This window comes from Ambystoma mexicanum, chromosome 11 (genome assembly GCF_040938575.1).
Source record: "Ambystoma mexicanum isolate Mex_15411 chromosome 11, UKY_AmexF1_1, whole genome shotgun sequence".
Taxonomy (NCBI): Eukaryota; Metazoa; Chordata; class Amphibia; order Caudata; family Ambystomatidae; genus Ambystoma; species Ambystoma mexicanum.
This window is the reverse complement of record NC_090934.1, coordinates 1298657602-1298685547: the sequence shown is the minus strand read 5'-3', so window position 1 is coordinate 1298685547 and position 27946 is coordinate 1298657602. Positions and strand designations below refer to the sequence as shown.

The window sequence follows — 27946 nt, the reverse complement described above, 5'->3', positions numbered from 1 at the left end:
TACCAACTGATCTCTGCCAGGCACTTAACCGCTGCTTGCAACTTACTACCAAGCACTACCCTCACTGGCACTCCTCTCTGCACTTTCTCTCTGCACTTGCACGCTCTGAATGCTCACAAGGCCTAGTAGAACTGCCTCTTTCTTTCTCTTCTTTGTTGTTATTATATTTACCTTTCTCTCCCATGTTACCTCTCTGTTGCCATGTGGTTGCTTTGAAAGACAATTCACTTGATGCATAAGCGCCTTACAAATGCAGAACAAATAAATACATTTCACTGCAAAAATACACTTTGCACAGTTCCTTGAATCAGGGTTTGTGTTGGCATTGCAAAGTCACTTTTCACCAGTGCAAACTATTCCATGAAGCGGGCCCTTTGTGTATCAGGCGACTAGAGCCACTGAAAAAAGACTTAAAGGTTTCTTTTTGCACTTACCTTTCAAGGTGATTTACCACATTGTTCAATTTGGTTGCTGAAAGATGAATGCCTTCTTCTACTTGGAAGATTGAAAAATTGAATATGTCCAATCTTGGGTTTCGTTGGGTGTGAAATTGCCAGCTTAATGGGCTGGGCACTGCAAATAAATAGACCTGTCCTGTTGGCAAATGTCTCAGCAGGAGTGGTAGAAGGATTTATTTTAAATATTGGGGCAGGTTTTATCTGCGTGTCTTAAAGTCTACCTAGTACAGGTTGCACTCATTTTGTTATATAGAAGCCACGTCTGGGGACATGGGAAAATTGACATTATAGTGTGCCCAGAATAAATATCTGTGAATAATCCTCAGGTTCCCACAAACAATTATTGTATGAGCACTTTGAAGAGATATGATATGATATGTTATTTATAACGCATTTAATACTGAGAGGTTTCTAAGCACGGACCCGGAGACACATTTATCTCAGTTAAGGTTTTGGTATCTTTGGCATCTGTCCTATTTTTGTGCAAGTATAAAGGGTCAGGAAACAACTGAAGTATGCACTACCGCTTACCTAAAAATGTAAAATGGGCCATGCTATGCCAGGCTTGCGTGATATGCCTTTGCAGGTGTGGTGCTAGAAATATGGAATAGAAAATGATCTGATCTCTCGGTCAAACGATCTGATGTACAGGCACCAGAAAATCCCTATAAAGGATATGACCAAATAAAGGAATGTTATGGGGGAAAATATAACTCTTGGCACATCATCGTTGGTAAAGCCTTATGCTAAATTAACACAGCCTCTACGAATTGATCCTCCCACCAAGGGCTCGTAATGAAGTACCAGAGCAAGTTGAAACCAATTGCAAGTAAGATCAGGAGCATACAAGTGGTACAGTGGCACTGAAACCAATACAAGTCGCTTCTGGGTAAAGGGAGGGCAGATGATGTTCAGCGTGTCTTGCTATCATGTGCACATCTGCTAGAACTTCCCAAGAAGTATATACAACCCTTTCGCTCATAACTAGATGCAAGGCTTTATTGTTCCTTCTAAAGGTTTGCGCAAAGAAAAGGTTTGATGCCGTATAAGTCTAGTTTTAAACTCACACAAAATCTAAGTTTTGATACCTTTTATTGGACCACATTACATGCAAGCCATTGGGTGAATAAAGTGGTCCTGATGAAGGTGTCATTTCCCAGTACTACTGAAGCTGAGAACTGTTTTGCAATGGGTGCCGGTATACTTCTGTTAATTGCCCTGTAGATGAGATGGCTATCTCAGGACTGAATTCCTGCCATGCCTTTTCCCACAGAAAATGAAGTTTAAAGTGAAAGATTCTCTCTCTGTTTAAAACATATATCCAGCATTGTGTTTTTTCTGTTGCTTATTTTATCGTTTGACCACCATCTGATGAAGAAGTCACTGAGACTTCGAAAGCTTATTCATTTTGGTATCTCAACCTCATATTTTCAGTTAGTCCAATAAAAGGTATCAAGACTTGAATTTTGTGGGCAGTTAAGGGTTGAACGTTTGTTATGCTTATATTCATTGAACAAGTATGTTGCAACTTCCCTTAGAAGGAGATTAAAATGATCAGCCCCTCTATCTCCTAAATTCTGGAAGAAGTATTTTTTGGTTAGAGTCAGAGCACCCTAGCAAAGCTCATATTTGTAAGACTTATCTTGACATATGCGAACTGTGGCAGGCCTTCACTGTATTCTGATTATACTGCTAGAATGCAATGCCACCAATGATATGGGGGAAGGTGATGATATGGGGGAAGGTGATGATATGGGGGAAGGTGATGATATGGGGGAAGGTGATGATAAATAGAATAAATAAAATATTTGTTTAGTGTGGATGAGTTGATAATTTGGAAACACTTCTTCCCTTCTCGAGCTAGACGTTTGCGTCTGACCGAGCATGGGTGGGCTAGCCTAGAGGAAACTCTGGACATTTCCTGGTGGGCCTCTGCAGCAGGAGTCTCTTTTGTGTGGTGATACATTTATTTCTCAGTTCTCTTGTGGGAGAACCCCCAAACCTTAAAGTACTCGGTTTTACCCACACTTGTAATATGGGGCCACTTGGACATGTGGCTGAGCCATCCAGTCGTTTTTAAAATTCCTGCTTCGTTGCAAAGATGGGAACGATGGCAAGATGTGTGTGCCATGCTTGGCCTCTATATAGAGCATTTTACTGTATATATGTAGGTCCTAAGTTGGACTGGGTGCTTAGGAGGCACCAGCACTTCAATGAATGAAGTTGAGAGTGAGAGTTAGGCAGAAAACATAGTTTGCGTTAGTAGGCCGCTTTCCCTCTCGCCCTAAAACAGAGGTCGGCAACCTGCGGCTCTCCAGATGTTTTGGGCGATGAGTCCCATGATCTCTTGCCGCAACTATGCTAACTAGGGCTGATGGATGTTGTGGTCCAAAGCATCTGAAGAGCCTAAGCACAGGATATTTTAAGGTATAACCTTATTCTGAGTAATACCCAGTTATCTACCACTGCTTTTAGATACATAAATTCAGAAGCATGTTAGAATACTTTTTCCTTAAATTGAAGTGCTTCCTTTAATATAAGCCATTTACCGGACTCCAAAATGAAGCATCTAGAACTTTCTTAATACGTAAGGATGAATTTGTAATGATAATGTTATGGATGATTTTGAGTTAATCCATTACGTCAGCCTAAATGTTTTACACGTAGACAAGCAACAAATCTATTGTGGTTTTGCTTATTGCCCAGTTGTTAAAATTGTAGTCAACTTTATTAACAGGCTCAAGTGATGCTCCTGGTCATTCTCCTGATTGCCATTGTAAATTTCTTCATTGGAACAGTCATCCCAACAAATGATGACAAGAGGGCCAAAGGCTTCTTTAACTATCAAGGTAAGTGGAACAATTATCATATAAATAGAGTAAAATGCCTTCTCTAGATCTATTAAATGACACTCACACTCCACTCGTTCCACACAATCTCTCATCTCATTTCCCACGAGTCACTCATTCACCTACACATTTTCCCACACTTTGTTTGCATGCACTCTGCTCACTGTCCCACAACGCCCATCAAATTGCCCCCACGCCATGCGTATGTGAGGCTATCAACCACAGACATATGCAAACATTACACACACACACACACACAGCTTCCACAATGCACATGCGCTCACACCCTCAACATATATCTCATCTTTATGGCACTACTTCATACGCTTCTAGTCTACTCTCTCATTGTACACCATGCACTCATAAGCACGCTTTGCATATCCACACACCCGGGGCATGAACACCCACTAGAGGTGATCCAACTGCGGAATCCCGCAGACCACTTTAGCTCTTGTATGACTTGCTGTTGACCACCGCATGGATCCTGGCCCTGTACCATGTAACACGAATTGTATATGTTTTCTTTAAAAAGTCAACCACAGGGCTTAAGTGGAGGGGCCACGTGGGTGGACGGAGTCCCCCCACTTTTTTCAGGAGTACCGACACCTTTTTCAGAGGGCACCTTGATATGTTAATTTTTGGTGAGGCCACATTCAATTGGTATGCTAATTAGTGCCCCCGCTTTTGTTTTTAGGACTTGAACCCTCGTCAACCCTCTTACATTTGTAGGTCTGCTCGTGTCATTGGTGTTACACATACAGAAACTGATGTATACGAAATGAAGCAACGAGAGGTGCACCCACCGTTCAACAAAGCAGACCAGGACTCTTATATATTGCATAAAGAGCTGGTCACTCAGTAACTGTTTCCGCAAGTTATCTGGGTTCAACACATTGCTCCCTCTGCACATATGTATGAAGCTGTAGGGAGGGTGGAAAAGGTTGGTACATATGCAGATTATTACCAGAGGAGCCTAGTAATAGCTTCAGAGGGGCAAGTCCCCACCAGGCCCCTGGCCCCCAAAACAATGCTTCCAGGGCCAGATCACTGTTGCGGAAGCAGACTCGGGGCTCTCTTCTCAGCAGGGAAGCTGCATACTGAACCTTGCCCTCATCAGAGAATACCCTCTGGGTCACATAGTCAGGCCTAATATTGAATTGGACATTCCTGGGCATTTGGGGCCATTGTCCACATCCTTGGCACCCTAGCGTTTACTGTCCTGCATTGGGCCTTCCACGAACCCCCTCCCATCCCACATCTCTCGCCCTCAGTCACAGGACTTTGAGGTGGCCTACCAGTGTTGTCAAGTACATTACAAGCAAAGAACATCAGATTATGATGATTACCCCAATTTCCTTTCCACTCCCGCTCTTTTGTCTTATCGTTATACAAGCAACTAACATAACACAACAAAACATAACATAACAAAACATGTTGGTTTCCCTCCCCTATCTACTCCCCACTTCCCCTCGCCTCTCCTTTTCCTCTTCTGTGCTATGAAATGGTCTGACAAGGATGGGAAGTGCTAGAAAGGGCACCACATAACATAACATTACATAAAATAACATAAGCAGTTTGGAATATGTAGAAGTCCTCCCAAAGGATGATAGTGGAAGTACTTATATATTAGTTGGTTAATTGAATGCAGATCATAATTTAACACCCCACCCCTCCCCGACATGACACAAGCTATCATTGATAGGCGTCTAGACCTGATGGACCTCACAGACACCTGGCTATAGGAAGCTGCGGCTGCTAAAATTGAAGCTGTGTTTCCTCTACGCGGGCTTCTGTAATCTAGAAGTCACTCTGATCCACCGTGGTCCACTCACAGTGATGGTAAACGGTACGCTGACTCACCCACTTTTTGAATGCTGACCTTATTTCTACAACGTTCTGGTTACAGAAACCTTGATTTTATTGGTTTGCTGTCCTCTAGGACACAGCGAGACCTTTCCATCATTGCCAGCTCATTTCATCTCTAGTAGCAGCCTGGGTTCTTCTCACGCCATACTTAAACGCAATTTCCCTAGAGGTAGGGAGCCACCGGAAAGTCTGGTTCCAAAGCCAGCCTGCCCGCCATGGGATTCAATTGGCGGCTGGCCTGGATCTGTGCATTTTTAACAATTCAAGATAGTCCTGAATTGGTATACACCGAAAAATGCACTGAGTGTCGATTTCTCATAATCTCCAAAAAGCACATGGGAGAATTGTTTACTCATCTATACGAACAAAGAAGTAACACAGTTCGTGTTTTTTTCGATTTTTTTTATAAAACCCTTTAGTGTGACCAGCAACATTGGGGAATAGGAGGGAACCACCCTAACTTTCTTTTGACCAGAGTAACCTTTGCCCACCTGCCTGTCCTCTCTTGCCCTTGTTTTTTAAACACTCTGATTTACAATGTTGAATTCCTTTGTATTCTCTCGATACCCTGCCCCTACCTCTGCAAACTGCACCACACCATTTCATCACCCGCCCGCTCTGCTAACCTTTTCTTAAGCGTTTCCCCTTTTTCACTATGTCCGCTCCATATTCACACTATTAAGAGCGTTATAAAAGAACAATTATAACAGTCCACCGCCACTAGGTTTTAAAGTGTTTTGGGGACTATGGAGATGGGCTCCTCATAAACAGGTTTGGGTTCTTCTGGCTGATGGAGTATTAATGTAAACTTAGATTTATTACTGGTATTTCTGTGTCAGATTGTCTCGGGACGATAGCTCAGGGGCAACGTGCTCGCCTAGGACACAAGACGACATGAAACAACACAGGTTCGAACCCCGGGTCCGCGCTTAGAAACCTCTGGCTATTAAGCACGTTATAAATAACATATCATATCATAGACATAGCAGCCCTACCCTAGAAACCATTATCATGTTCAAGTCCAGAAAAATTCTGGGGGAAAAAAGTTGTATATGGAATATGTTGCATGCCGTGAAATGTGTCCCAGTTCGGCCGAGTAGAAAGGTGACAGTTGGAGAGACCGGTAGCCCTGTCATGAATCCGTGAGCCCCGCTGATTCCTCCCCGGAGCCAGACAATCAAAGATGTGTTAACTCACAGAGCTACCAGATGATGGAACCATCAGCAAGAGCGTCCCCTGATCAAATGTTCTTTTCTTTTCATAGCCTCAATATTTGCGGAGAATTTTGGACCGGAGTTCCGGGACGGAGAAGGTTTTTTCTCAGTATTTGCCATTTTCTTCCCTGCAGCTACAGGCATTCTTGCAGGTGCCAACATCTCAGGAGACTTGATGGTACGTTCGTTATTAAATTCATCATATTGGGAATGTTTCAATGATGTTCACACGGAAAGTTTCACAAAAATAGGGATCTTGTTCAAATGATAGGAAGCTTCACGAGGCTTGTTTCAGTAAAGTAGCACACGTTATCATTTTGAAACACTGGCCCCTTTTGCCTCGTTGGTTTATTCATGGTCACATGACCTAGTGTCTCTTTCTATGTCCACTGAGAGACAGAGCACGTTTTGGAACGTGGGGGTGATGACATCACACAGGAAATAGACATAAGCAAAAATGAGCTGCCATGTTTTTCCCCTAGAAACTGTATTTGTTCAGTGGGTTTGTTTGGAGCTTAGTGAGCCAATTGCTTTTTTAGTGTTTCATCACAACACTGAAATAAAGAAAAACGGTTAAAACTGCCAAATGTAAATCTGACTTTGTTTCCCATGTGCATGTGTCCTACAACAAACACCTCTGAATCTGCCCCATACAATATATAGCATTGCTCCCACTGGACCGTTTTCTTCATTTTTATTCAATTCCGCAATGGAGGTTCCCACCACATTCCCTCTTCAAGCAAAGTTCATTTCTATTTTTTATAGCAGTACTCTTTAAACCACCGAATGCAAATATTCTCAATTGCGTCATTAGCCCATTGTCTCCAAGATCAAAGCCACTTTCAACAGCTCTAGTTATATATATATCTTTTTGCTGTGAATTTTAACCTTCATTTCGTGCATATTTATTACAAGGCGTACATTGTTTTCATGTAAAATTCCACTGCATCATGAACAGGGCAGGCATTTTCACAAGACAACATGTGTTCAGGATCTCTACGATGGCAACAAAATGTCGGAAACACATGCCAAAGTTAATTCTGCCTCAAAAAAATATGCAAAAGGGAGAAATAATTCACTGCAATTCCACAGGGCAAGCAGGTGGGGGCAGAGATTAAGAGAAGGCTTGAGAGAGAGAGAGAGAGAGAGAGAGAGAGAGATGGGGAGGGGTTTGGGGGGGGACACGACTTCAAGAGACACTGTGGGAAGGAGAGAACAAGAGAAACAGAGAGAGAGAGAGACAATAAGAGAGATATGTGACAGACACAATGAGAGAGAACATGAGGCAAACAGGGAGAGAGAGAAACAGTAAGAGATAGAGAGACAGAGAACACGAGAGATTAAAAAAGAAGAGATGCAGAGAGAGAGAGAGAGGATACAATCACAGCATTAAGTATGCACTTGTGTGCATCACAACATTGTGTGTGCACTACTCATGATTTGTGTGTTACTTCTACAAAGGGAGAAGAGTTAACCAACACTTGCATTTCTTGCAGGACCCGCAAGGAGCCATACCCAAAGGGACAATGTTGGCCATTCTCTTCACAACAATAGTTTACATAGCTGTTGCAATTTGTGCGGGTGAGTAGAGAAATAAACTGTTCATAAATAACCAATGAACATGCCTTTTACAGGTATGGTGTCCCCACCACCATTTCCACGCTGGCCGTGGCACAGGTGTGTCAATCCAGGGCTATTCTCACATTTGGCTTGACCGTATCTTGAGTGTGGAATGATATGAAAACATGCCTTCACAGGCACGTGAATAAGAGATGGTAGCCGAACATTTTCGGATAATTTTGGCTGGTGGTTGACTCAGACGTGACACAACGATCTTACACCCTCATTTCAAAAATCCCACCCACCAATTCAGGGCAAAGACAGTACCTCCTCTCTTAGCTCCCTTCACAGGGCCTGTCTTTTCCGGATGGCACAAATGAAATTGTCTCTTCAATCTTGGAGCATGCACTGCACTTGCAGGTTTTCATCTACAATCCTTTGGACCATAGCCCAACCATTGAACCAAATACCATAATTTGCATCGCTTCCTTGTGGAGTCCAGTATCCTTCTAACTTCATATTCCTCCTGGCCTTCCTTCAAAATTGCTGGTGGTCGTTGCGTGATCATCCCAGGAGCTGCAGGTTTAAGCAAAGACACATGGAATATGGGATGTATCTTTAAGTTCTTAGGCAACTGCAATTTCATAGCCACAGATGACACACACTGTATAATCTCGTAGGGACCAATATATCGGGGTGCACATTTATGAGGTCCAACCAATGAAAGGTTACGAGTGGATAGCCATACTCTGTCTCCCACCTTGTATTTGGGAGACTCTTGTCTCTTCTTGTCTGCCTGTGCCTTGAAGGCCATTTTAGCCTGTTTCAAATTTGCTTGTGCATTCTGCCTGATATCCAGAAGCAACTGCTTCCTTTCTTGTAAAACCGGAATTTGTTTCACTTTGGGTAAAACCTCTGGTAGCATGTTTTGTTCATGCCCGTACAAACACTCATTAGGAGCCATACCCAGAGAAGCGTGTTCAGCGTTAATATATGTGAATTCCACCAACCACAAAGCTCTCACCGGTGAGTCCATACCATCCCCCAGGTAACACCGTAGTTATTGTTCCAATGTTTGATTAACCCTCTCAGTCTGACCATCTGTCTGGGGGTGATAACTTGTGGACCGAACACAATCGATTCCCAACATCCGGCAATAGGCATGACAAAATCTGGAAGTAAATTGAGGCCCTCGATCGGAAACAATACTCTGAGGTAGTCCATGCAATCTTACAATATTCTGCAAAAACAACTCAGCCAGTTGCTCGGCCCCAGGAATACCAATACATGGAACAAAATGCTCTTGATTTGATATATAATCAACCACTACCCACATGGTGTCATACTGATTATCTGGGGGAAGATCCATTATGAAGTCAATTGAGATATGCGTTCATACCCTATCAAGTGTTGGTAACAGATGTAACAACCCCACCTTATGGGAATGATCTGTCTTATTGCGCACACAAGTCTCACACTTTTGAATGTACCCCACAATATCCTTTCTCAAATCCGGCCACCAGAAGTACTTCTCCAACATGCTTTGAGTCTTTCTCCTTCCCGAGTGGCCAGCTAATGGTGATTTATGGCACCAATACAAGGCTTTATCTTGTAAATTACTTGTGGGTAAAAACAACCTCCCTGCATAGTAAGGAAGCCAATCCCTAATGGTTTTCAATGGATCTCCACTATCCCACTCATGTACTTCCTGTTGACTCAAGCATTCTCAAACTTGTTCTAACAGTTTTTTAGTAACTGCCCCTACCACTTTCTCTGGAGGAATAATAGCCTTTACCTCTGTCATCACATTTTCCAAATTCTGCCTAGACAAGGCATCCGCCTTCCCATTTTCCCTCCCTGGCCGAAAAGTCACCAAGAAATCAAACTCATTAAGGCTTTGAGACCAGCGCAGCTGTCTGGGGATGAGGGTCTGTGCTGTCTTGAAATATTGTACATTTTTGTGATCTGTCACCATTACCACTTGTTGCTTGGCTTCCAGTAAATAGTGCCACCATTCCAGGAATGCTGCATGGATGGCCAGCAATTCCTTGTCAGTAATTGAATAATTGGTGAGTTTACGTGAGTAGAATGCCACCGGATGCCAAATTCCTTCCTCATATTTTTGCGACAATACTGCCCCAATAGCCACATTAGATGCATCCGTCTCTACTTGAAATGGTTTCTCTGGTTCTGGATGACGAAATGCAGGTGCTCGAGTAAAAGCTCCCTTTAATTCCTGAAAAGCCTCTTCAGCTTCTGGACTCCAACTAAACTGGGCTGCCTTCCTTAACAACTTAGTTATGGGGGTCACTGCTTGAGAAAGGTTTTCAATAAATCACCTATAGAAATTGGCAAACCCCAAAAAGGACTGGTTGTCTTTTACACATTGAGGAGACGGCCAATCCGTCACTGCCTGTACCTTCTTTTTGTCCCATTACAATACCAGTCGGGGTCAAAATGAACCCCAAGAATTCCACCTCAGTCGTATGAAATGAGCACTTCTCAAGTTTTACATATAGCTGGTATTCCTGCAGCCGTCCTTACAATGCCTTTACATGTGATATATGTTGTTCCTGGGATGTCAAATAAATCAATATATCATCAGTATATACAATGACAAACACATCAGTTAATTCCCTCAAAACATCTTGCATGAAGTATTGAAAGGCCGCCGGGGCATTGCACAGGCCAAAGGGCATAACCAAATACTCAAAAAACCCAAATTTGGTCCTGAAAGCGGTCTTCCACTCATTTCCAATCTTCACGCTTATCAAATGATAGGCTCCCCTTAAATCCAATTTGGTGTAGACCACTGCAGATTTCACTTGGTCTAACAATAGCGCAATTAAAGATAACGGGAACCTATTCTTTATTGTCATCTTGTTCAATGAACGATAATCTATGCAAGTTCTGAGTGTTCCTTCCTTCTCTGTCACAAAAAAACAAGGGTGAAGATACAGGCGAGGAAGAATGCTGAATAAACCCCTCTTTCAACATTTCATCTAAATACTCTCTAAGAAGTACATTCTCTGTTTCAGTTAATGCATATATTCTGCTGCAAGGCAATTTTGCCCCTGGTTCCAAATAAATTACACAATCATATGGCCGATGGGGTGGCAATCTCTCAGCCCCACCTTTGTCAAACAACCCTGCAAACTCCTTGTATTGAGCTGGAATATCCTTCTCAATGGCTCCCACAACCTGAGGTGTCTGCTGTGTCTGTCCTGCCAGGAAAATGCAGGGCCAATCTCCTCTTGCTTGTGTGCCTCACAACCCTGAGTCTCAAAAAACACTTCCTGAGCTGCCCAATCAATCCTGGGATTATGCTGAACCAACCACGGCATCCCTAGAATGAGGGCAAATCGTGGAGCAGCAATTAGATCAAAAGTAATTTCCTCTACATGACCTGACGCACACACCATCTGCAAAGGTTGAGTCTGCTGTCTAATGGGCCCTGATGTTAATGGTGACCCATCCGCTGACTGTACCCCCTCCACCTTCTGTTTATCCTGCAGTGGTAATCCCAACTGTTCTGCTAGCTTAAGGTCAATAAAATGTCCTGTAGCCCCAGAGTCCACCATGGCCGACACCATTCGTTTAGTTAGGGCAAAATATAATGTCACCAATGTATATAAATGGGAGGTCTAACTTCCTGCAATATTTGCTACCCAACCGCGGAACCTTGATTAATTCGGGCCTGTCACATGAGTTCCCCCTAAGGCCGGTCCACACCTTTTCCCATCTCTCCTTTGCTCCGATCTCCTCCTGTACCTCTTTTAGGAGTGTTAGGAAAAGTGCAAATGTAATGTCCAGCTTGTCCGCAGTATAAACATAAATTGTTAGTCTTGCGCTGTTCTTTCTCCGCTGGAGATAATGGCCCTCTCACACTTCCTATTTGCATGGGTTCTACTTCTCCACCCTTTCCTCCTCGACTTTTATCTAACCTTGCAAAGGGTACTATCTCAACCTTCTTCTTATCACCCTTGCGTTCATTTAACCGATGGTCCAACCGTAATGCTAGATCAGTCATGGCTGGACACTTAGTGGATTGATGTTCTACTTGTGCAATTAAGTCCTTCAATTCCTCCCTCAAGCCTTGATAAAACAATACAGTCTGCTTGGTTTTCAGTCCAATCTGTTTCAATTACCAACCGATTGAACTGCGTCACATAGGACACTATATCTCGTGTCCCCTGGCGTAACGCCAGTAGTTCCTTATCCTGAGCCAGCAACACCTCCAGCCAGTCTAGTCACCGAAACTCTGTCAAAAACCCATCCCAATTGTACAGCAGGGGGTCATCCTTCTGTACTAATGGCATAGCCCATGCTGCCGCATCTCCTGTCAAATATGAGATCACAAACATTGTCCTTGCCTGAATGGTTTCAAAGGCAGTAGGTTTGCATACAAAATGTAACCTGCATTGTGTTAGAAACATCATATGCTTCCTAGGGTCTCCAGCAAATCTTTCTGGTGCCACCAATGGAAAGCTGCTAGGTGGCTGCACAATCACTGTGGATGATCTTCCCACCCCTGCCCCACCTGACGGTCCTGCTGTTACCCCGTCTAGCGGGGTACCTTGTGCCACTAATCCTTGTACCTTAGCCTTCAAAGCAACAGATTCCTGACTAGCATGTGTTAATTCAATTTGAATATCTTGCAATGCCTTTAGCACATCGGCTAAAGGGGGAGGATTCATCTCCATTTGGCTTGGGTGGTAATTATAACCCGACTCGGGCGGATTATTATGTCAAAGATTCAAAACATGGGAGAGAGCATCAACACTCTCCCCCGAACCACAGAAGCCAAATAGATTTGACCCTCCTACTGTGGTTGGCACGGGTGCCCTGATGTTAGAAAAACAGGAAGCCACATAGCAGCCAATGGGGGGAAGAGGGATTAGGGAGAGGTTGTAGATAGGGAAGGGGAGATTAGGAAAACCGGAAGGAGAGTTAGGGTAAAACCTAGTTTGGATAGGTTTGGAGGAACCACAGGGGAAAAACATACATGACAAAATCAGTATTCTTCCTAATGTCTAACCTGCCTATCTCCTAACTCCTAACCAAAAACCTGAGATCTCCTAAATCATAGCTGTACTCCTATTAGCACAACACAAGGTGCGATGCCCCAACAACATGATGGACATGAAAAGCACATACACACATTGAGCATAAGCAAGGATGGAACAAACAAGGGACTAACCCTGTGTAAAGAACATAGACTCATGGCCCACTTGGGCAAGCAAAGCAGCACATAGCAATTTGGTAAATGTTAACATAAAAGAACCAAGACCATGGTGGACCTTAACTTTATTGCCTTAAGATGGTCCAAGTAGTTCAATGTGACTCTGCCAACCATAACCAATCCTACCAGTTTGTAGAAACGAACTAAGCAAAGGTTTACTGTCTGTGCGTGTTACCGCGGTCCTTGGTTCTCAGGAGGGCTAATGTAAATAAGATTCAAACTGTTCAAAACACGTGACTCTTCCAGTGCCCGTATTCATTACCCAACGGACATACATGAACGTAGATTTCACAAGCAAGGATTACTTATCTTACTGTCCGGGTGCCCCGTGGGACCACCCGGACCTGATGAGATGACACAGAACCAGCCCTGCAGTGTGGTCTTGGCCACCATGACCGGGCCTCCCTGAGGAGCTGCTTGCATTTGGTGACTTGAGCCTCGAGCTGCGTACACACCCACAAGGCAGACAGGCTCCGAAATCACCACCGCGGCCCGGGAACATACGCCAGCAGTCCTCCAGCATCTCAGCATAAATGAGATTCCTTCAGCAACATCGCTGCGCCCGCCTGTGCCTGAATGCTCCAATAATCCGCAACTGGGCACGGGTGGGTGGTTCATAAGTAGTTCCCAGTAATGAATCAGCTGGGTAAGCGTGCGTAGACCAAAGAACTACGCGTTCACACCAGGTTGCTGGGAATTGTAGTTCTTGATACCATATGCCCATTCTACCGTTTCCCCAGCTCCACTCACCTCCTCCTGAACCTGACAGCCGGTGAGTTGGCGAGCGAGATGAAAGACCGGTGTGTGTTAAGGAAAGATTAAAGTGGCAACAATATATCTTACAATTGAAGGCTGCACTGGGTGGATGAGACACAAAGAAAGGCAGACCTGATTGAGAAACTTGAAATTACCGAAACTAGTGATACAAAGTAGCAGAGTGGTCCAGCTAAAGGAAGTAGCCCACTCGAAAGTCTCTGCGAAAGGTGACATTTATTATTGTTATAAAGCAACAAAATGAATACATTTTAAAAAGTGGTATGATTAAGATTGACCCCGGCAAAAAGGGGAGTGAAAAGTCAATATTGAACTCTTATGATTATAATATTGAACTACCTAGACCAAGGACCACTGGGGCAAATAACACACGAGTGCGAGCCGAAGGGAAAATCAAAGTGGTCCTGCAGAGGTCTATATTTAAAGTCTCGCACATTCGAAAGTCTTCGACATCAGGAAAAGGTCTGACTGAGGGAGACTGGAAGTGTGATAAGTTAGGGGAAGGGAACCCCTAACAATGGTGAATGAAGCATGGGAAAGGGAACCCCTACAAGTCTTGTGATTGTGTGGTCCGAGTACAACAGAGGGAGACCCATGTGAACCTTTTGATTTTCCTTTGAGAGGTCCAAGCACGATAGAGGGAGGCCTGCATGGACATTTGGTTGAACTGTGAACCCTTTTGTTGAACTGTGAAAGAACCTTTGGAATGCTAGAAAAGTGACTTTAATGTGGAAGGCCAGGTGGGCATCAATCCACGCTTTGAACTGCTTTGTTTTGAGGACCTGAGCCAAAGTGTGCCATCCTGTCGACGGGGACCGCCTTACTCCGCGCTGTCCAACGTGGGGAGGAGAGCTGACTCTTTGATTCTTTATATTCTCACATTGATTTTCTTTGCATACCATTTTCCTGCACATATTTGTAATTGCGTATGGGCAGGCAATAGGTTTATTTAGCATAGGCCATTTTGTTTTGACAGACTCAACTAGGACTGTTTTATTTATTATTTGATGGTAGAGACTACTCCCATTCTAGCTATAGGGCAAAGTAGGAATTTTTCCAAACCCAGAAAGTTTTTACAAACTGTACCTTTTGTGTCAGTGTTATACTTGCGATACCGTGTCTCCCCTACATAGTGCATCTTTACAATCTATACATGTTTGTGTGTGGGCACATGCATATATGTGTCTGTGTGCTTTGCATCTGCTAGTGCAGGTATCTTTCAATCTATATAGGCCTGCATAGCATGAATGCACCTTTGTGTGTGGGATTCAGTAGACCTGGATTTTTTCTTTTCAATTTAGATGCATGCACAATTTTAAAAGGGCCTGCATGTGTTGCTTGCAATCTCATTATATTTCTATTCTGGAGATATACTATTCTCCAGTAACAAATCTTAAAATGGAGAATCCCTTTCTCTCCCACGTTACACCTGACTCTGCATATACATTGAGGACAAGGTGATGCAGAGGATTTACACTTTACAAACTTCCTAATGACTAGATTAAATGTCTTTTAGCATGCAGTTTGTTGCACACACATACAATCTATACTATGGTCTCCACCGTTAGCATTAACCGCATGACGTCTCTTAGGCTATAGTGGGTTATGATTCCACTATGATCTAAATGACTAACACCAGCTTCAACCACTAACTATATTTGCAAATAATACTTAGCTTTTTAGCTTTACAAAGGCCATCTCACTTTAAAGTGGCAGCCAAAATGCTTTCAGATCTGAATTTCGTTTTTCCCTGCAAAGTGGACTGGGCCTTAAAGAACCCACATCTCACTTTGTATTGGATATATATATATATATGATATTTATAATGCGCCTGTACACAAGTGTTTCAAGGTGCGGGGAGGCAAGGGAGGGGGAACAGAGGGAAGACAGACAACGATCTTACTAGGCCAGGTGACAGTGAGATTGCACAAGTGCAGGGGGAGGGGGAAAAGTGCAGAAGGGAGGGAGGGCAAGGGGGAAGTGCATTACATTGGATCGACTGTAAGATAAATACAATAAATAAGCAATAAGTAAAAGGTGCGGCCAGCTGGTGGCAAGTGCAAGGGTAAGTGCAGATATCAGGTGTCAAGTGCTGGTAGGGGACTGTACGGATAAAGAAAACAGTCTTCCAGCACAGGGGTTGCCAGGCAAGCAGTGCAGGTGTGCAACTGGCGGGGAGGAGACCTGGGTCCAAGATCAGAGGGTAGCCAGGTGACCAGTGCAGTATCAGTTAAGGCCAGGAGTTCAGCAGGGGAGAGGAGGAGAGAAAGCAGAAACAAAGAGGAAGGTTTTGAGGTGCTTATGGAACCGGAGATGGTTCTCCTCAAGTTTCAGGGAGGCAGGGAGGCTATTCCAGAGGGAAGCCCCCGCCGAAGAAAGAGCTCAACAACCAACTTGTTGCTTGGAGAAGTGACTGACCCTGAGGGAATTGGAAGCGGATGAGTGAAGAGCTCGGGCAGGAGGATATTTAGGAAGAGAGAGTTGAAGGTATTGAGGAACCTGGCCCCAGAAGGCCTTGTGGACAGTGCAGAGGGTTTTAACTTAATCCTCGCAGCCACTGGGAGCCAGTGTAGAGATTTCAGTCCTGGAGAGATACGATCCCTGGGCTTGAGGCCAAGGACAAGTCTCACAGTCCTGTTCTGGATGAGTTTCAGAAGGCGGAGAGTAGAAGCAGGCAGATTTAGAAAGAGGCTGTTGCAGTAGTCCAGCCTTGAGAGAGCCAGAGCTCTGGAGACAGTGAGCTTCTGGGGGAAGAAGAGGAAAGGAAGAATACCTCTGAGGAGGTGCAGCTGGTAGTGTGATTTCTTAGAGACGTCAGAGATGTGAAGAGAGAAGGAGATTGTGGAGTTGAAGATGACCCTGAGGTTTTTAGCATCACAGGTGAGAGCAGGAAGAGGGCCAAGAGAGGCCGGCCAGAGAGTGACAAGAAAGGAGGGAGCGGGTGTGCTGATGAGGAGAATCACGGTTTTACTGGCATTGAAGCAGAGATCATTGGCGGCACACCACTCCTGGATAGCAGCCAGACAGTAAGAGATGAGAGAAGGAGAAGAAGTGGCGGAAGGGAGCCTGTAAATGAGTTGAGTATCATACGAATAGCACTGAAAGTTGGGGCAGAGAGCGGCAATACTGTGGGCAAGAAGTGCCAGGTATTGGTTGTATAGCCAGGGAGAGAGGTTAGATCCCTGGGGAACACTGCAGGTAGTGATCGAGATAAAGGAGACTAAGGACTCAAGGTGGACCTGGTAGGGTCCACCAGAGAAGAAAGAGGTCAGCCAAGCCAGGGCCTGATCGGTGATACCCAGGTTATCACAGAGACAGTTGAGCAGGATGGCATGGTTGACTGTGTCAAAGGCAGAAGAGAAATCAAGTAAGATGAGGACACAGGGAGTATTAGAATCAAGGTTGGGGAGCAGGTATTCGCGGATGTTCAGGAGAGCAGTTTCTGTGCTTCTGGCAGCTCTGGAGCCAGACTGATGGTCAGGGAGACAACCAACAGATTTGGTGTGAAGATTAAACTGGGAGACGGCCAGCTTTTCCAGGAGTTTGCCCAGGAAAGGAGTGATGGAGATTGGGCAATAGTTGGCTGGGCAGGAAGGGTCGGCCTAGGGTTTTTTTAAGAAGGGGGTGCACAAGGGAGTGCATCAGGGGGGAAGGGAAGATTCCAGTGGTGAAGGAGTGGTTGCAGAAGTCAGACAGAGCAGGGGCCAGGTTGTCAATGTGGTCCTTGATGGTTTTGGAGGAACAGGGGTGAACCTGTTTTGACAAGACTTTCCTAGATCGGACTTGTCTAGAAACCTTGTCTGGGGAGAACAGGGGAAAGGCAGAGAAGGAGGGAGGAGAGGTGGCTGAAGAGGGGCCAGAGGAAGAGCAGGGAGTAAAGGGGGAGGGGGAGAGGAAGAGAGAGAGGACAGGCTGTCCTGAGTTTTAGAGATGAAATGAGAAGCCAGGGCCGTGCAGAGGGCCTGGGAGGGGACAGGAGAGGTAGAAACTGCAGAAGGATTGGCCAGCTCCTTGCAGATTTTAAAGAGTTTGGCCAAGTTGTTAGATGCCGCAGAGACGCGGACTTGGATGTGGGCTCTCTTCTTGGTGTGGACAGAGAGCCTGTATTGCCTTTGAAGCAGGCAGCAGGCCAGTTTGTAAGAGGATGTACCAGAAGCATGCCATTTCCTCTCAGCCACTGTGCACTTGCGTTTAAGGGTGGTGAGGTCTGAGTCATTCCAGGAGTTGCACTTGGCTTTGGGCTTCAAGCAGATTCTCATGACAGGGGCAAGAACATCGAGGGTATCAGATATAGGAGAGTGGAGAGTGGAGAGGGCTCTGTCAGGGTGTGAGTCAGCCAAAGGGGGAGGGGGGAGTGAGAAAGTGGCGGCGAAAGCCTCATCTGACACATGCTTCATGAGTCGGATAACCGAGAAGGTAGGTGGCAGTGCTGGAGTTGGCTTGGCCTGAGGGGTGGAGAGAGTGAGCTGGGAGGAGAGGAGAATGTGATCACTCCAGGAAAGCAGAGTGGTAAGAGGGATAGAGTGGGGAAGGTCTGAAGAGATCAGAATTTCCAGAGTGTGCCCTGCAGAGTGAGCTGGGCCTGAGGGGAGAACAGAGTGAGAGAGAGTTGCAGAGGACAGCACATTGGGATATTAACATGTATGTCTCTGTTTCCGAATTGCACCTCCCTGCATTGCCAGTCCTGTTAACTTCCCCAATTTCACCCTGATTAAGTTCGACAGTTTAGGGAACTGGGTTTGATTTAACTTTTCAGATGTAAATTCTGGTTTTGGGAGAACAGGCTAGTGACCCAGTCAGCCAACATCATCCTGTCAGCAAACCCTCAATTCAGATGGCCTGTTTGAAATCCATCTGTGCAGACTGGTTATCTTCGATGGGCTGCTCTGGCTTCTCTCAATGGACAGGTCTCATGGATTGGTCTGCCATCTGCTAAGAGTCTGTTCTCTTGCTCTACAATCTCCAGTTTGTTCCTCCTCTGTCTCTCCCTCGCCCAATATTCCATAAACCTCTCTGTGGGCTGTGTGCACCATTATATGTATCTCTTACTCCATATCTGGCTGGTCAGAGGTGTGGCTTTCCAGTCCCAAGGGTGGGAGGAAAGTCCTCCTTATTGAGAAAAGCCTATTTTGTTTTTATGCTCTAATTTCTGACTCATCTGTGCTACCTTTGATAAAAATATATATTTTTAGATTCTAAGAGTTGAGGCTACCATTTTCAGATATAGAATTATGGAATTCTGATACTTTTTAATGATTTAAAACATTTTCAGAAATGCTGAGTAATTTCAAATATGGCAACATATCCAGGCCTTCACATAGAATTCAATTTTAAGATACTGATAGAGTTTACGTTTATCTATAAACTGCTCAAAGCTCAGATCAATCAGAGCTTTCTTGGTGATACATTGTTTAGTTTCGTTTTCACAAAGTGTAAGTATTATTTTTGTTCATGTAAATGGACTGGGATTTCTTTGGTGTTCTCTTGCAGCAGTTCTACACCAAACGGCAGAGACGATGCTGATGCCGTGCATATAAATGTCAGTGACGTTATCTGTTTACCTTCCATGGGCTAATGCATTTTTGACTTTGATGGATAACTTGAGTTACAGATTCTCTTTGAAAGTAAGTTTTGGGAACCATTATATGGCATCTCGATCAGGGTGTGTTGATCCAATCCTGGGAGCCGGCCCAAGCTCGATTGAAAGAGTTAACTATGTTAGTTCCTCGTGTGCCTTCGAGCTATGTCAGGCTAGAAAATTTGAACATGCGAAGAATTTCGTAGTTTGGATCCACTAGCAGTTTCCAGGCTTTCCATTTCCTTAGCAAAGCAGAACTGAGGCCCAAAGACTGCTCCAACATTTATTCTTGCATTTCTGCTTCTCTTGATTCATTTAGCCTTTTGCACTTTCCATCAGCTGATTCCATAACAAAGTTTCCCATGATGTTGAAATATAGCTTGCAACTTTTTGACCCTCTGGGGAAAGCCAGTAAAGCAAATAACTTTTTCTCTGCTTAAAGTTGCACTCCAATGCCCTGATTCATGGAAATATTAGTGTGTAAAACCTGGATTTGCGTGCTATCCTGCCTGCAAATCCCCATTCATCGAAGAGGGATTGGCGGGCAGAATGGCACTCAAACCCGTGTTTTACACGCAAATAATTCCATGAATCAGGGCCTATGTAAAATGTCCTGTGCTTGATATTTTTGGGCCCAGGAATTCACCCACAATGTAGATGTGCTTTGCCTGTATACTCCACAACACGTATTCAAGATGGGCACTGATGGAAGTACATTTCTAATACACTGTCTCTGGGTTGCACATTGGCTAAAAAAAATATGTCACTGTACATTGGTATTATGAAGTCTGGCTTTAAAAATAAATTAGTTCAACAGTTATTTTCCAACATTTGGGCACGCTCCACAATTTTACAGGTGTCTCTTTTTAACATGACCGACAGAAATATCTAATGTTTACAGAGTCTATATAGCTTGGTTCTGTTGCCATAACAGCATTTCTCATTTTATTGGTTCTAGGCCACATTTTTATTATAAAATCCCTGACACAGAGGACATCCAACCAGAGCTCCAGAAAGTGATGCGCCTCTGGTTGTTCCTGGACACATGTTGCCTGTCCCATTCTTAGATGTCCAAGCCCACTGTGGAAGTTTCTGGAATTCCTGACAGTTTGTTAACTATAACCAGAATCAGTTTAGGGCATTTGCGAAACGATTGGCAGACTAAAACCTCAAAAAGGCAGCTGCCAGCCTGTATTAACGTCACTGTAAAACTTGCAATGAATCCATCTTGGCACTCATTCATGGTTACACATGTGACCCTCCAGATCTGTTGGACCTCAACTCCCATCAGCCTCAACCAGCATAGTCTGTGGTCGAAAGGGTATGGTAGTTGTAGTGCTGAACATCGGAAGGGTATCATAATGAGTATTCATTTTGGAAAATCACAACTCAAAATGTCTTGTGCATTTCATTTTGGAAATTCTGAAACCAAAATGGCTTCTGCATTTCTGACAACAAACTCACGCCGACTTCCTACTCTCTTGCACACTGCTTCTGAATCCGGGGAAGGGAGAGTAAAGTTGGGGCATTAAAGATGATTTGTCAATGTTTAGAACTTTCCCATTGGCATGTTGTTCTTAGGTGCAAAGTAAATATGAACATCTCATAAAATATTGATCCACTATACCAAGATGCCACTATATAAAAATATATACAAAGATATATGTATGCAATTAAAAGTAGAGAATCTCTAGTCACACCCGTAACTATTTCAAATGTTTAAATATTCGCACTCGTGATCAAAGAAGAATATTTGGGGTGACCTTCTAGAGCAGAGATCGTATCCATCCGCTGCCATCACACAAGAAAACACCTGTATGTTGTTGTTCTTTCAGCTGCCTCTGTTGTACGCGATGCCACCGGGAATACCAACCACACCATTGTTGCTGGGAGCTGTAATGGAACAGCAGATGCCGCCTGCTACCTGGGCTATGATTTCTCCAGTTGCAAACAACAGAAATGTGCCTACGGGCTCATGAACAATTTCCAGGTTAGAAGCAGCTCGAGCTAAAACTCAGATTTCTTTTTAACTAAGGATGGTTGCCTGATTCTAAATGTGAAAAAAAACTCTGTTGCTCTAAAAGGTATTATTTTTCTTGCATGTTCAAACAGCACTTGCTTCACCGCCCCCCCCCCCCCCACCCCCCATCCATCAAGTATCCCCACTGAGGCCCAGCCTTTGCAACCCAACCTTCTGCTCCTCTCAATGCCACCTTTCAGCACAGCTGCCTTCTCCCTACTGACCGCAAATGTTAACTGTTCCCCTGACACTAGCACATGCTGTTAGTATCACTGCATGCTAACGTTACTAATTGTATTGCCCTTGGGTTGGTTCGGACTACAACTCCCGTGATCCTTCACCTCTGATGATGGTGGCTTTGGATCATGGGAGTTGAAGTTCAAAACATATGGAGGGCCCATAAAGAGTATCAATGTTGTAAGGACTGTTTCCTGTAATCATGTAATGTATGCCTGTAACCCTTTCCGATGCACAGAATGCCAAAAGTGCTGATTCCAGTCACTTCAAATAAATTAAAATGTCAAAATAGCACATAAAAATCATAGTATTTGAGCAATTTGAACACTATTATTTAAAGAAGTCATTCTTACATGATTCCCATTAACAATATTCCAAGCTTATTCCACTTACTTGTGCTGGCCTGCTATGCTCTATACCTTGCCCAACCCCAGCCAGGTACCCCCAACCTCCATGTCCTCATCTAACCTTGCCTGAGAGCTCACAACCCCAGACACTATTCATGTGGCTTTCCTCAGATGGGTGAATGACGTTCAATGTGCCCATGTCCTTCGCAAACATTTCTGGCATTCATTTTATGCGATCTGTACTGTGTACATGTATACACCATTTAAAACAATATATATTTTTGACCTGACATGTCGGTTAGATAGCACAGTGAGCTAAGCGCTCACCCCTGATATCTGTGCGCAGACTGCTGTGGCAGGTTTGAACCCCAGCAGGTGTAACTCAGCCATTCATCCACCCGAGATCGATAAATTGAGTACCACTCTGTGGGATAATAATGTCTTCTGTTATGTCAGTGCTCTGAGACCTATGGGCGTGTGACGCTATTTCAAAAATACATGTTTATTATATTTCATTGTGTAGCACATGCCACTGAGGTTTATGTTACTAAAACCACAATTTCAGCTAAAACCTAAACAAACAAACCTTCTTGCGAAGAAGGACCAGCGCAACATTGTGGTGAACACAATTTGTGTGGGATGATTGATATGGTGGGACCCGGTCATTTTACCGCACATAACGCTGCATAGAAATTCATATTGAGAAAAACGACAATCACGCACAAAAGTGGCGCCAGCGGGGAGGGGCTCCTCTGGGCAGCCGAAGTAAAAAAAAGAGTGCCGTGCCAGCGTGCCAGTTTGAGGGAAGCAGGCCGGGGGATGCGATAAGAGGGAATAGATGTATACCACAGAAAGAACAGAGTCATGCAATTAGCGCAGCATTTTTTATTTCAATTCCTATATATATATATATATATATGGGGGATGGGTACAGTAGGAAAATGAATATAGGAGGTTTTAGGGCTCCCCACATATATGTAAATGTGGGGTGAAAAGGGTGTCGAAATAAAAAAAAGTCCAGATTTTCGGTGGTCGCAGTAAAAACGTAAATATTGTGTTTTACAACATACAGATAATTTGTGAGCTGAAGCCCGGTTGTAGGCCCTCCTGGGTAGGAACCGTCACAGATACCAGGTTATTTGGCCATCTTTGTTTTCAGAAGAGGTGCTGCCACAATTGTGCATATTCAGAATGCTTGATATGATGTAATAGGTTATTTATAACACGCTTAATACCCAGAGGTTTCTAAGCACAGACCCGGGGATCGAACCTGTGTTGCTCCGTGTTGTCTTGCTTCCAAGGCGAGCACATTGCCCCTGAGCTATCCTCCCAAGCTTGGGGTTTTCACCTTAGGTTAAAAGGATAATCCGAATGTGAAACCCCTGCTCACTTTGCTTAGAGAAGTCCAGCTTCACCTCATTGATGATGCCCTGCAAGGCTGAGTGTCTGGGGTTACCATTGGAACTCTTGTACATAGGAGAATTGCCTAGCATTTTAGTGCGCGACCGAACTTGTGGGTGGGACCAGACTGATAAGCAAATCGATATTTCTCCTCAGTTAAACAGCTGAACAGTGAGCTAAAACGTGGCTGCAGAACCCCCCCCCCTGCCACCCTGAGAGGGGCACCATCCATAGAATAGGGTATTCAACCATGTTTGTTCTCAGTAGAGGGACGCTCACAATGTTGCTTGCATCGATAACTTGCTATTCTACTTCTTTTTTTAAAAATGCTAGTGATCTTTATAAAATAGCGTTGCATGGAGTTTTTTTTCTTTTCCAAGGACATTTTGTTTGCTAGAATTTAATGAAGTGTATTTCCACCTTAATGTGAATGTTATCACCCAACAAAAGTCTAACTCGAATAATTGCTTGCGATCACGAAATATATCTGGGAATTGTCATATGACTGCATTTTATCTGGACCAGTGAAGATCAACCAGTGAAGTTGATCAAATATGTATGATAACATTTTGCCTACAAGCAATGTCAAATATCTGTATTGGTGAATTCTTGTTTTATGATGTAAGCATTATATCAAGATTGACCTATTGACAGACTCATTCTAATTTAGCATTATGTTTACTTTTGAAACTTTCTTTAGCTGCTTCTTACTTAGTAGGACCTTAGAAGACGTTGAATGAATTATATTCAAATCCCTCTGCATCATGCACAAGGCTGTCTGGGGCCTGGGACCACGCTATCTGCAACTTTCTCTTACTAAATATTCTCCCTCTAGACCTCTACGTTCTTCTGGCACCAAATCTCTGTGTGTAAAGTGTTTCACTAAAGAGAGGGCCGTAGGCTGATCTCTCTCTTCAGCTGGCTCCCTCTTATGGAACTGCCTCCCCCGCCCTCTTTGTCCTGAGCAGGACCTCCTCAAATTCCAGAAGCTGCCCAAGACTTTCCTCTTCACCTCCTCCTTCCCTTCTTCCCTCCTCTGGTAATCTCACAGTCGTTGTGATTGGTGACCAGACCCTTATGTGTCCTCAGGGCCCTGGACTCCCACATCCAATCGCCTAAGCATCTTCCTACGCACGGCACTTGCCTCAGCACCCACCTGCTTCATCCTGTAGGCTTGCACTTATCTAACTAATGCGGCTCCTTGCCTCACAGCATGTACTACAATAGGCACTTACTTCTGCTGCTCACCCACGGGCGCGGAAACTGCAGCACCTACACCCAACTCCCCTCTTTTCCCTGAACTTGCACGTTCTGAATACCCACAAGGCATAGTAGGTTTGTCTTTATCCTCCACTGTATTTATTGTTTTCTATCCCACGTTCCCACCCAGTTGCCCTGTGGGCGCTTTGAAACAGAATTGACTTGCTGTATAAGCACCTTACAAATGCACAATAAATAAATAAATTCGTTTTTTTAATTGGCTTATTAAATTAGAGAAAGAAAAGCACTCTGAAAGGGAAATGCTCAGCTCTGGCTGCTACAGCTTGCAAATGACCAGAATGACGTCTTAAGCATCTTTTTAGAGCTACAAACATGACCCATCAAAAAAACTCTGTGATTTGGTATACGTCCATAAAAATATTATTTAAAATAAATAGTCTTTCTTTGATGTCTCTCTAGGTGATGAGCATGGTCTCTGGATTTGGTCCCTTAATTATCGCCGGGATCTTTTCGGCAACACTTTCCTCAGCCCTGGCATCGCTCGTTAGCGCCCCCAAGGTGTTTCAGGTATGAGCAATAATGTGCTGGACTGATTGCACAAACTGAGACAGACCACTTATACCCTTTCTCTTAATAGTGTTTACAAGGAAAGATTTTTGAAAATGAAAAATGTTAAGTATGTCTAAAAATGCTGGTTTTCTAAACAGGGTGGCTTTTCATGTGTTACCTGTGCTGGTTAAACACTGAAAAATAATAAAGAGGTCAGAAAGCACACGCAACACCTGTCAGTCAATGCGCCTCTAGCAGATGTGGTTAGAACAGTTAGGGATGTTGGTGCCAGCAGAAACCCCAGCCCTCCACTCACATAGTTCCTGGGGGACAATGCATATGTGAGTGTCCGAGTATGCACTCAACACTGGGATGTGTATGAAGCAGTGATGCTCTCATTGCTTAGGACTTCCACAACACACTGGGTACCCCGGAATACATATAGACCTATAGCATTCTGTAAGTTTGTCTCCTGACATTGGCTCCAGACAGGAAGACTACAAGTCCCAGAATGCACCAATCAAAGCAGCACATATGCACACATGGCAAGGCCAATTCCATGAGGTACCTGCATGCTGAGCACTTTTCGCATCTTCACCACTGCAAGCATTGTGAACCCGCCACATGGTGTGCCCAGTTCTCTGTTCAGTAGCAGATGTTTTAAGGCATGTAGGGCGAGATTATTGTCCTGTCCCAGGGGTGCCAAATAAGCATGTTGTAATGGTGGCAACTTATTTTCTCCAACAGGCTCTTTGCAAGGACAACATCTACAAAGCTCTACACTTTTTTGCCAAAGGCTATGGGAAGAACAATGAGCCAATCAGAGGATACGTTCTAACCTTTGTAATTGCCATGGCATTCATTTTAATTGGTCAGTATATCTGCAATGTACGTTTTTGGTGTGACTGTTTGACACTGCATGTTTAGCTACTGGTGTTTTCCAAACATCAGTGTTCTCTAAACCTTGAATTCCGAAGAAACACGTCATACATGTGCAATACGAGTCATAAACCCCCATAGTAAGTAATCCCTGTGAATTCCACATTTTCAGCAATTGGCAGCCATACAAATGGCATTATGTCTCAAGAAAACAAAAATAGATAATGGGTTGCAAATCCTTGTTTGGGATGTGTGACGTTTGAAAACGACACTGCCTTCCGTCGCATTGGTTCTTTAAGTCACAGTAAACCATGTTTAAGCGTTACACGATTCTATTACTTGGTTGCTTGAGTTATATGTCCTCTTCTTATTGATTAACATATCATTGTGTTAAGATTTTATTAAAAGTAGGACTAATGCTGGTCCATAGATTTTTCCAACTTTCCAGTACACCTAAGGATATTAGGGTGGCCAGACGTCCCGGTTTTCTCGGGACAGTCCCGGCAAATCGTCCTCTGTCCTGGGTGTTTTTTAATTTTAGGGAGTTTTTTAATTTTAGAAACCCCGTCCTAGAATCCGAAGGGTGGGTGGCTACAGTCCCGGTTTTTGCCAGGACCCAATTTCGAAATTACCAAAATGGGCTCTGCGCGACTCTTCCTGCGCGTGAATGGGAGCATGAATACTTTTCACACCCCCATTTCCTCCCCAGCCGCTCTCCTCCAATGAGAGGAGTGGGCCTGTGAGCACACCACCCCATCCAACCCCTCGCAACAGGCCAGCGACATAGAAGTAGGACTACAGTTTTATTTGTATTTACTTCATCCCCACTTCTATGTGTATGGCCTGTCCCGTTTAAAAAAAAAAAAATCTGGTCACCCTAAATGATATTCATAATGGGGGCACCGGAAGCAAAACACCCTGCACATTCTGATCCACAATATGCATCATTTGCTTTCAACGGGGAACTGACTGAGCTGCTCCGTGCAGGTTCAGCTTCTTCAATGAATAGCTCACCTCGGCCGGCATATCCTTTCCATGAAGTTGTGAACTGCTGTTGACCAAAGAGAGACTGTATAGAGACGTGGTTAGAGACAAGTGCATTTGTAAACTATGCGCAACACCAGTACAACAACAGTGCGTGTTCCCAAGTCCCCTTTCCGCCACTCAGTCATGTTACATCAATATTTCAATTCTCTTATCCAGTGATCGAAGTGAGCGGGAACGGCGTTCCTCTACTTTTATTTTTTTTCTGTTTACTATTGCTCTTCTTTTTTCAACCATATTCATCATTCTATGTAGAAGATGTGTGTATTAATGTCCATGTGCAGGTGTAAAGTTGCAATAGGAGCCTTAGTTACTAGTCACATAGACTATTTCAATGCCCCGGCCACAACACCATGTCACTTGTTGCACTAGACTTCCGACTACCCTCTCCCCTGCCCAGACCACAGTTCCACTACTTTTTTCGGTACACTTCTACCACTGCTCTTATCATTGCATGTACACTGTTTCTGCCCGAAGTACCACATTATCACAAATGAATACAAGTACAATAGAGCTACCACCCATGGTATTACAGTCACCTGTATCTGGTTGTGAATCTTTAGCCAATACACTTCCATTGATAGTACTTATCCTTTGGTTCCTGTGCTTGGGATATGTTGCGGCAAGGTGTGGCTTGTGGCCCTAGACAGCGGTCACTGTTCAGGGGCATGCACTCACTCTGCCCATGCCACTGGCCAAGTGCTTGC

General features: G+C 44.1%; 1 protein-coding gene across 3 annotated transcripts in view; it reads left to right on the top strand.

Moving 5' to 3' along the window:
• SLC12A1 (solute carrier family 12 member 1) overlaps positions 1–27946 on the top strand; it is a 245755-nt gene that overhangs the window by 104593 nt on the left and 113216 nt on the right. For all 3 annotated transcript variants that reach the window (XM_069624794.1, XM_069624795.1, XM_069624796.1), the window contains exons 8-13: positions 3196–3307; positions 6438–6565; positions 7884–7968; positions 21377–21531; positions 25227–25334; positions 26064–26187. In XM_069624794.1, the coding sequence (XP_069480895.1) occupies positions 3196–3307; positions 6438–6565; positions 7884–7968; positions 21377–21531; positions 25227–25334; positions 26064–26187 (712 nt within the window). The remainder of the gene's footprint in view (positions 1–3195; positions 3308–6437; positions 6566–7883; positions 7969–21376; positions 21532–25226; positions 25335–26063; positions 26188–27946) is intronic.